The 11061-nt window shown below is 39.1% G+C and overlaps 1 protein-coding gene and 1 pseudogene across 2 annotated transcripts; both read right to left on the bottom strand.

Moving 5' to 3' along the window:
- Positions 1–4293: 4293 nt before the first annotated feature.
- Positions 4294–7492, bottom strand: LOC104610717 (cinnamoyl-CoA reductase 1-like). Of its 2 annotated transcripts, none has more exons than XR_016079516.1 (5): positions 7155–7391; positions 6912–7066; positions 6633–6818; positions 5331–6550; positions 4294–5036 (listed from the first exon to the last, which is right to left on the bottom strand). XR_016079516.1 is itself a non-coding variant. In XM_010277469.3 (5 exons), exons 1-5 carry the CDS (start codon positions 7285–7287, stop codon positions 4850–4852), a joined length of 1014 nt encoding a protein of 337 aa, XP_010275771.1. In that variant the 5' UTR covers positions 7288–7492; the 3' UTR covers positions 4294–4849. The 2 variants fall into 2 exon arrangements, 1 of the variants encoding a protein (XP_010275771.1); XM_010277469.3 differs by having other exon boundaries at positions 6198–6550; positions 7155–7492.
- A 1067-nt stretch (positions 7493–8559) lies between these two features.
- LOC148789733 (boron transporter 1-like) lies at positions 8560–10061 on the bottom strand (annotated as a pseudogene).
- Between the last annotated feature and the right edge of the window lie 1000 nt (positions 10062–11061).

Genomic DNA, 11061 nt, shown 5'->3' with positions numbered 1-11061 from the left:
GGGCATCAATTCCAAGTTTGGCACCTACCCCAAATGTACTTTGATCCTACAAATTCTGTCCTTGGGCTGAACCATCATTCTCCCTAAAAAATATACAAAAAATGATAATCTGTTAAATGGTCCAATAATTTAAGGGGTCATTTGGCATTTTTTTTGGAAAAATCTTCTGGTAGTTCTAACAATTAAAAGAGGCATTGAGCTTTTGCATTAAGATCTAAGCAGTCTGAAGTCTGTTTAATTAATATGTGTCTTTCTGTGTGAAAACAAATAGAAAAAAAAATCACAAAAGCTCCATTTAGAGCTTCCCAAAAATCGCCCGATTTAGGCTTCTCACGTCTTTTCAATGCATTGGCTTTTAATGGCTAGACCTGCCACAAAGCAAACGGGAAAAGACCAGATCACAATTTATGATAAGTATTTCCTAGGTCACATTTACCCAGGTAAGTGTATTTTGTCCAAGTAAGTTTTATGTATTATCATTTTTATCCTTGTAGTTTTTTTCTCTTTTAAACTTTTTTAATGAACAATTTTGTCTCATTAGTTACATTTTAATATCCCCACCCCCCGGAGTGGGAAAGTAACGTACCCACCACTAGATGAGTATCACTTACCTAAGTGGTGCCCAAGGGAAAGTTGTTTTACCGTACAAAAGCCACGTTACTGAAACACAAATGTAGAAAAGTTAGTCAACTCCCAAAAAACCCATCTATTTGCAGTATAAATTTATTGATTAAATTACTTAAAGTACCCCTAAGGTATCTAAAAATTACATAAAATACTCTTAACGTTTTAGAACCTACTTAAATTATCGGTGAAATTTTTAGAAATTCACTTTTCATTACCTCTTCAATTAGATTTGACCAAAAAATAATCTTGCTCTTAACTATTCTTCAAATTTTCAAAAATTATACCAGACCAAAGGGGTAGCTGGAGGGCTGAAAACAATACCACATAGATAGAATAGTAGAGTTTGGATTTCCTCTTCACTAGGGCTGTTCACAAATAAAACCGACCAACCCGGCCCGACCCAATCTAAGTTGGCCGGTTTTTCTTCACTATCGATCGGTTTCGGGTTGCAAAGATGAACAAACCGAGTTATGTGAAAAAATATCTGTTAAATATAGATGTTTTAGCTTTAAATAATAAATATATCTGAAAAAACATATGTTTTGAAATATGTCAGATATATATTACTAGAAATTTGAAAATATATATTTCGATATATTTGTATATATGTTTTGGTTTTAAATATATATTTCCAGAAAAAATATTCTGAAATATTATATATAATATTAGCACTTTGACTTCATGTGCATTGCACAAACTTGGAGTTGGTTGAAACCCAAATCGACTCAAACCAACCAGGTCGATTTTACTTAATAGGTGGTCGGTTTTGGTTTGGTCTATAGGTAACCCGACTAGGTCGGGTCAGTTGAAAAAACACTACTAAACCGACCCAACCCGACCTGTGAACAGCTCTACTCTTCCATACTTGTATGTATGTTTTCATTCATGGGGACATGTTTCCAATGCACAGGTGCAAGTGCTATGAGGCAGGTGTGAGGAGGATTCTATGAGGAGAAAATCTGGATTCAAAATAGTACTAACATAACAGGCATGAGAAAATAATTGAAACAAAGCAGAGAAAGAAATCAGCATATACAATAAGGGATGTCCAAAGGAAACGCAAATCATGAAGCCTCTTATATAAGTAGTGACTGCCTAGATGATAATATCGTTCAGTGGCAAATAATTTGGGCAGGTCCATCCTGAGCCCAAACCGTCCCAACCTGAAATTTTACACGGATTGGGCTCAGGCCCAAGAATTTGGGCTTTTTTTATATATTTACATATATTTATGCAACTATACACATTTATATATACATATGTATATATTTATATGTATATTTGCATATATATATATATATATGATATTCAAAAACCTTAGGGGCTGATTAAACTATGATATCGGAAAGACATCATATTTAAAAAACTTGTGACCAATAAACTGGTATCATAAATGTAATAACCAACCAGACGGTATTTATCCAAATTCATTGATGGATTTGATTGATCAAAACTCTTCTGGTACCATGTCTTTTGGCATCATAGATTTTTCCCTTTAGGTAATTTACCTTTTTATTTCATATGTTATTTTGTTTGTTTACAATGTAAAGAAAAATCTATAATATCATAAACACATGATAGGAAAAGAGCTTTGACCAATTAAAACATCCCATGAATTTTCATTTTCATGAATACCACCTGGTTGGTCACATATGGCTTTAAATTTGTTCGGTATCATGTCTTTTTCAGTATTATAGTGAAACCCTTCTTATAAAATAAAATAAAACTCTAAAGCAAAATAGAGCAAACTCCAAAGCAAAGAAAAGGTAAACCCACATTTGCATTTTTCACACTTGTACTTTGGTACATTTACATTAATGCAAAATGTAATTAAATCTTGTGTGAATAATTGACGCACCGAAAGAAATAATTAAAAGTTGAAGTTTATTTGGCTGGATTTCAGTACAAAGTGGGTGGACTTTCTGCCCGAAGTCACTTCAAATTCCGTCTCTTAATTGATTCCTTGATATCTATTAAAGTTGAGAAATGTAGATAAGCAAGCACGGAGAACCGCGTCAGTTGGTAGGACTTCAGAAGTTTCTCCTTTTTTTAAGGGTTGGACTACATTATTTGGGTCATTTCCTACAACCACCGAACAATGTCATTAATGTATTTTCATATATAGAATTGTTGATTTGAAGCTTCATTTTGGAGTTTTTTGAAATGGGTTGATATTTTACAGTGCTTAATGGTGTCTATGTGTTATAAATGTCTTTATTAAATGTATTTTTCGCTTTTGCAATCATATAAGTACAAAATGTTTACTGAATAAACATAAACAAAACTAAACACCTTCAGAGTTTTATATTGATACTTCATATGAATCTTATATATACATCTCAGCTTGCATTAGGAACATCTTCCATATTTGTCAAGAAAAGATGATCTGAATATACGGCTGGGATGGGTTGTTGTATGCGCTCTGTGGGGTGCCATGTTAATTCCAATTATGGAGGTGATCATGCTCAGCTACATGGTATATTTGCTATGAATCTTGAATCTCTCTATTGCTCGAACTGCTTCTAACATCATGTAAAGGTTATAACTGTATACCCAGATAGTTGGGACTAAATTTATGTAATGGCCTTTTATCTAGATTAATAAATGTGTATAATAATTTCAGATTATAATGATGATGATGATGAAGACACCTTTTGAAGTTTTGGATTTCAGTTGTTCCCTCCCACCATTAGCATATTATTAAAACACCTTTATAGTGCAACCGTTTTACTTAAATGAACTTTCATTATGAATCATCATTTGTATTTTTGTTTGGGAATGGCCACATGATCTCTTAAAATCATGGTTTAAAGTATTGATACGATACGTTTCGAAATGCCTATTTCCAGGTGTTTTGGAATCCTAACTTGTTTTTAATAATAAAAAATATATTTTTAGCTTTCTAAAAAACCAAAATTTGAAAAAAAAAAAGAGTTTTGGCCGTTTTTAAGTACCGATACGATATTGCCAATATGTGTATCGTATCGATACTTTGAACCTTGCTTAAAACGAGTGCGAGATCAGCTTCTGTCAAGGCAAGCCTATGCGCACACCATAAAACACATAAACAGGGAGATATTCTCAAATGCAAGGCTGTAAAGGCTACTTGAACAGACTTTGCCCTGACTGAAGCCGAATTCAACGAGTACAACATGAAAAGGCATGAATTGAGGGAGTTGACATTGGTGCCCCACAGCACATCCCAACTATGTATTGGACACATCTCCCAATGACAAATATGGAAGATGTTCCCAATGCATACTAGGGTGTACATGGTGGAGTATCTGTGGGGGGTGCCCTATGCGGGCTGATGTAATTTCAAATTCAGGGTTTTTTATTCTAAAAATAGTCCTAATAGCTCTTTTATAATGAGTTCACATCTGTGCCCCACAATGTCCCATAGTGCATCTCCGCCGTACATTGGGAACATCTCCTGATGATGGGGAGATGTTTCCAATGTAGGGCGGGAATATACTGTGGGACGTTGTGAGGTACAGATCTGAACTCTCTTATAATTTGGTCTGATGAGAAAGGCATAAAACATTTATAATGCTAGAACCGCCAGGAATAATAAAAAACCTGAATCACCTTTTCGGTTTTTCCATTTATTTTAAGAGATCACTTTATCATCCCCAAATGGAAATATAAATGATTCCTCACGAAAGGTTGATTAAATAAATGGTTGCAAATTATAAGCGTATTTTAATAATACACAACCATAGAGTAGGTTTAAGTAAATAACCCTTTTTTTCTATGATTACATCCTGAAACGACTTGCGACCAACTTTCCATGCGTGTAGTTTATTTGTGGTCAATCGCCAACAAATATGTCTAATTCCAATCCGAATAATTTAAAAAAAAAAAAAAAAACAATTCCACAAATCGACAGCCCAACTTCCTTCCTGACTTTGTCAGCCTCTTGAGTCTGGACCTGGACTCAGCCTTTGATTCCTTTCTTTGCCGGGCTTTAACCGGACCTGGGCCCACATCCTCATAGCGAACCTGATGGTGGGCCATGGTGATTAATCTCCACGATATGGGCCTATCTGCCTAACCCATTAGGATGTTAAAACAGATAAAGAGTTTATTTATTACAATTTTCAAGGTGATCCATGGATCAAATCCATGATAATGGTACAAACTACAAAGGCCTCCCATTACTTAAAAAAAAACCTTCAAATTCTGTTGTCTGTTGAGTTGGGCCCACGTCAGATGAGCCCACTCAAGAATGGATGCGAAGGGCATCGTCGATCTGAGATGAGAGCACTGGGAGGTGGCCCTTCTCCTGCAGGCTCTTCACCGTTTCGCAGAGACACTGCGTCACCGGCGTGAACTCAAGCCCCAGGTCCCTCAGCCTCTGGTTCGTGAACTTGTAGGGCTTCGCCCTTGGCTTCACCTCATCTGAGCACCTGTAGTGAACAGTCCACACATCAACATCAGGGTTTGGTACTTTGATAAGAAACCACTCCAGTAATGTAAACAGAATCCAACGGGGGACCATTTGATTTGGACTGGTGGTCCAATATCCGAATAGGCGGGGCCCAGTTGGAACTGTGGGTGTTGGTGGTGATGACGGAGGGAGCTACATCGGGGGTAGGTGGGGATGCTTTCCCTCCAAGTGTTTTTGGATACTACTTTAATTGATTGATTGGAGTTTAGAACCCAACGTCAAAGACCATGAAGGTAGTAAAAGGTAGGTTTACCTACTACTGGAAATAGAAGGCCTTCTTCTTTGTTTTGTGCTTGTTCATCAAGCTCCCATTTTGGATTATTTCCTTGTGTGAAAATTCAAAAAGACCAAGACAGATAAAGGGGTATTATTGTCTTTTTATGAAAATTTCTTTTGGGTTTAATTAATTAACTAAAAAAAGATGGAATTTACCTATAATTGAAAAATAGATGGAATTTACCTATAATCGAAAAGATGGAGATTAGAGTTGGGAGCCCATTGGGCATAATGATGATGAAGATGATGGCTTTAAATCCAAAGGTTAGAATCTAGAATGTCTTCAGCAGTTCGATTCATCTCTACGCTTTGTCCAATACCCGAGACCCGAGACCCGAACCCACCACGATGAGATCCAAAGAGAAAGAGATTCTAATATTTTATTCTGTTTTACTGTAGTAGTAGGTAAAAGGATCCATTTGCCATCCAAGTGGAAATGATCCTCAGCCCATAATGGGCTCTGGGAATCAGTGCATCAGAAGCCCATAAAGTATTTGGGTGCGCCGGCCCATAAACGCTTGGCAGTTAGCACGTTATTCCTCATCCGACGTAAGATCTGGCGTAACGATGACGGGGGACAAGGTTACGAGTTACGAGTCACGAGCTACCAACTCGTGACTCGTGAGTATTTCATTATTGCAACGTCATGTTGACCATGACGCCATTGCTGACAATTATGAGGATCGACGGAATTCAGTCAATTCACATATGCGCCACAAGGGAGTACCACAAACACCCCAGAGCATAACCCAATCGTGTATTGGGAACATCTTCCACTGATAATTTCGGGAGATGTTCCCATTTGTAGGGCGTAGATTTGATCTCGGATTGACGGTGAACTTACTTCATCGGAATGGGATATTCCCGGAAATACTTGGCCAGAATCTCGACGACCTCGCCGCGGTGCAGTACGCTCTCGGCGCAGAGGTACCGTCCACAGGCAGAGGGCATCTCGAAGACCAGTATGTGAGCCAGGGCTACGTCCTTCACGTGCACGTACGCCTGAACGGAGTTGGCATACGTCTTGGCCGAGCCGGTGAGGTACTTGAGTATGTGGATGATGCTGGCGTTCACTGTCGACTGGAGCAACGGGCCCAAAACCAGCACCGGGTTCACCACCACCAGGTCCACCCCTCTCTCCTCCGCCACCGCCCACGCCGCCTGCTCCGCCACCGCTTTACCGTAGCAATACCAATTCTGCCCAACATGCAACCGAGTCAGTTTGAACGTTATCGTGAAAGATAGATGGACGAGATGGTCAATGAGAAGGCCCTCCGACCTTGGTGTTCTTGCAAAACTCGAGGTCGCTCCAGCACGTCTCGTCCACGACCTTGTCCGGGCTTCGATTGGGGTCCATGTAGACAGCTCCGATCGAGGACGTGAAAACCACGCGACGAACTTTGGCTTCTGCCGCCGCGTTAATTACATTTCTGGTTCCGTTCACGGCAGGCTCCACCATTTGCTCCTTCACCGCCACCACCATACCACCAACGTTGTCGTCAGAACACGTTAATTAACAGAGATAAAAGAAAGAGAAGACACAGAATCCCAAGCTTACTGGGTCATCAGTGACAGGGGAGGCAGTGTGGAAAATTCCGTCACATCCATTAATAGCGGCGCGAAGGCTCTCGTAATCGAGAAGGTCGGCTTTGCAGAGAGTCAATCTCTCCTTGGCCCCTTCCAGCTCCCATAGATGAGCGTTCTTCGAGTCGTCTGTAATTAACAAACAAGATACCTAATCATCAAAAGAAATAGAAATTGAGAGATCAACGCAGAAAGAGATCAGACCCAATTGCCCAACCTGGGTTCCTAGCAGTTCCTTTGACGGTATAACCCCTCTCCAAGAGAAGCTTAACAATCCAGGAAGCAATAAAACCTCCCGCACCCGTAACACATACAGTTTGGCCGGAAACTGAAGCACCTTCTACCGGCATCTCGCCTTTTTCCGGCCAAAATGTGTTTGATTAACGAGACGAGGGGTGTATAATATAAAGAGAAGTATGGATGAAGAAAAGGTGATGGGTGACCGGTTGCAGTGGAGACATGTAAATATTTATACGCACAAGAAATGGAGAAAACGTCGACTAACCTAACTAGGGTTAGTGTGTCCCTCTGAGGGAGTTGGTGAGGAAGCAACCATGGTTAATTCTGGTGGTGGTTGACGATTAAAAGACCCAAAATCTCCAAGAAGCGATGGTGACGGAAACTGGATTGTCCCCAGCACGATGGAGTGAAAATGCCAAACGATGAATGGTTTGGTGGACTGGAAAATGACAATTTTTAATCGAAAAAAAATGCAGGAATACATAGGTGGTGGGAATATCTTTGTAGTAGTGAGGTGCTTATTAGTTTTGTAGGACCATGCACTGCACTGAGTTCAGATCGCGCCCCACATGCACATCGTATTGTGTATTGGGAATATCTTTCGTATTTGTTTGTGAGGGAGAGATATTCTCAATATACGGCTGGGATGGGACTTGTGAAACTTGTATGAGGCGCTCATGCGAATTCCCATGCGTCCATAACTTATCTCAATCCCTGCACACCCAACATCCATGGAGATTGGAGACCCATGGTTTTGTGGTAGAATCTGAACAGGATGATTGACCTACACAAACCAGCGTTATGTGTGCTATTGTTCGTTGGATCTTCAGGATCAGCACTTCCCTGGACCCACCATCAATAATTCGCCGTGCCATCTTCAAAAGTGAAGTCTTAATTAACGGCAGTTTCTTCTTGTTCGTCTTCTTCCTCCGACCGTGGAAAATAAATGGTCAAGTAGCTAGTTGGGCGGGAGCAACTTTTAGTCGGGGCGCTGCCACATGCCTAAATGATGGTTGTAATGAATTTGTGTTTGATGTAATTGTTTATTAATACTAATACAAATTATTTATTAGTGTAATGAATTTGTATTAGTACTCTTTTCGCATTGAGCCTAAGTAAGTTCATGATTGAAGGGTCCAAGTAAGTGATGGACCCAAAGCTCCAACAAATGCGAACTCGAATTCATGATTCTAGATGACCTTCTTTTGAACGCAACCTTTTTTATGGAAACATGGTTCATTGATGTAAAGCATAACATGTTGATGGTTATATGTTGTGTCTCACATACTAATATGGCTCTAATTACAATTTCTTTATTTAATAATGACCAAATGAAAGGAGTCCCGAAGGGAGCCACCCATATGGGCTTTTCTTCCTTTAGAGTGACTACTGATAAATTAAAAAAAAAAACAGTGCTTTGGGTTGCCTTACTTGGTGCTTAAGAGTAGCCAAACACTTTGTATGCATTGGAGATTGTGGGATGACACCATTTGATGGTGGTATACCAAGAAGAACACACAATATGACCTGAAATTTGAACAGAAGAATTTAGAGGTCTGCAACAAGGGTTAATATGTACTATGGATCGAAGTAAAAATAATTAAGTAAAAGATTTCAGTAATTGGCTAAAGAAAAGGATGAAAGAAGGTTTGCTTACCAGGAAACCCAAGAGAAGTAAATCATAATGGAAAGACGGTGGTTTCCTCAAATTGAACTCTCTCTATTGAGAAAGTTGGGATGCTACACTGTGGTCAAAATAGTAAAGAACTGCAATCATTGTTGCTGGAATAAAAGCTCCAACTATAAAGAGAATGGGCACATCTAGCATCTCCTGTCAATTTTAAGAACAAATTATCAGTACTAGTTCTTCATAATGGACCAAGATCTGTATGGGCTGCACAAATAGAAAATCAAGAAAAAAACAGCAAGCAATATAAACAAGAACAAATTGTTCCTTTATCAACATTAAAAAAAAAAATCAGGAAATGCAAGGGTGATTTGGACATGCCTTGATTACTGTCCAATTCTCATAGGCGCCTGGTGACCATGGATTTGGGCTGAAGAGGTGCCGAGGGATCCCTCTTGGAACACTACCAGATGGTATGCAGGAAACAGCAGTCCACACTAGAACCATCGATGGCACACCATAGTCTGCTAAGAAGCCTCATAGCGAGCCTGCAAAAGATTTATTTTCATATTTTCTGTAAAGTGGATAAAATCATGTCTGCAAGAGAAGGGCCACCAGTTCTCATTCACAATTGTGTTAAGAACCATGACTTATTGCCGGAATGGATGGACAAGATGCCTCTCTTTCTTTCAGTCAAGTAAGAAGAAGTACTGCTAAAGTTGCTCTAGAACAAGTCAGTTCAAGCATAAACTAAATCCAAAACATGCTTACCAGATCCATATCGCCACAGTCATGCTTTCCGACTTCTCAGTGCAGTAAGCAGAAGGCCAGATGACAAAACTAAAGCAAACATCCCATTTTCAAACCTCCATGAAGGTAAAAACTCCATTAAGTTTGGATTTTCTCTTTGGGGTATAAGAAACTCATCCACAATGCCCTAAAAATCCAACACATGAGTTGAAATTGGAATCAATCTACCAAGTTGCATCCAATTGATCATTTATGACAAAATGCACAGTCTCTATGTATTCCTTCATCTTTTTTAATTTTACATTAACCCAAGAAAAATAATCGATTAAAAAAACTAAGCACTATAATCTTACTTTAATAGCTTGCTGCATGAAGAACATTGCAATAAGCAGGCCAAACAGTTCCCCTGCCAATCAGGCAAACCTATTGATAATAGAACAAGCTCCTAAAATACCCAGCAAGAACAGCAAGATTGCAGTCCATACACATACCCTGCCAAAAGATCATGTAAGTTCTACTACAAAGAGTTTTGGTCCCAAATCAAGTCTGTCTTTGGCAAAGTTAAACATGAATGTGGACATAACAAGCACAGTAGGTTCTGCCACTCCAAGAATCAGCAAAGGCTGACCTCCAATAATAGTGTATAATCCCACACAAAGCAGTAGATGCCAATGTCTGAACTGCTGTTAGAATCCCAACCAGAAAACAGAAATGCTTGCTAGAAAACAGAACAAAATGCTTCTATTAATAGCTTGCAATGCAAAGGAAATCTTATGTAGTGGTAAAAACTAATCAGGTGAAATGCTTTCCTGGTCAACATCTGATGCTAGGTGGTGGAGGGATTCTTTTAATGATTTTTTATCAATTAAATCCTTTTTTACATAGTGGCAATAAGTAATCAGGTGAAACATTCCTATACCAAAAGCATACAAAGTAATCCTACTCAGAATGGAGGCTCTTTCTTGGCTTCGGGTTCTTTTTATGAGAAAGGATAGGACATAAACATCATGGAAAAGCGGTAAGCCCACAAAATATATGGAGGACAGAGGACTAACTCCACCTAACAGATTCTGTGCACTTAAATAATCACAGAAAGGTAGTGTAGTCTTTAAAAACTGAATGCCACAAATTGACAGTAGAGATAACAATCCTAGGCACTCAAAAGTCATCATCCTGGGACTTCTTGTTTTCGATTGATCTTATGTTTGAATCCTTTCAAATCAACCAAAAGATAGATGCAAGCATGGAGTACCAAGCCAGTTTTCCCATTCTCTTGAAGCCATGAATATATCGACTCCGCAAGTATTCCTTCACAGAACACTGAAAGCACCAACTGATATTTAAGGATGCCAAGAGAAAAATTCAGATTCTCCTACTCTTTGCGCAATGGATAAAAAGATCTTAACTTCTTAAGCAGTTTCCAGATCTTGGTGACAGAGCATACACCTTGAGTCAAGGATCTGCATGTCTCTACTAATTAATTAATCCTTCATAAGACATTTTCCCC

Source organism: Nelumbo nucifera, chromosome 8 (assembly GCF_055504915.1).
Source record: "Nelumbo nucifera cultivar China Antique chromosome 8, China Antique-T2T, whole genome shotgun sequence".
NCBI classification, from domain to species: domain Eukaryota; kingdom Viridiplantae; phylum Streptophyta; class Magnoliopsida; order Proteales; family Nelumbonaceae; genus Nelumbo; species Nelumbo nucifera.
The sequence above is the reverse complement of the archived record's forward strand: the minus strand, read 5'-3'. Positions and strand labels throughout refer to the sequence as shown.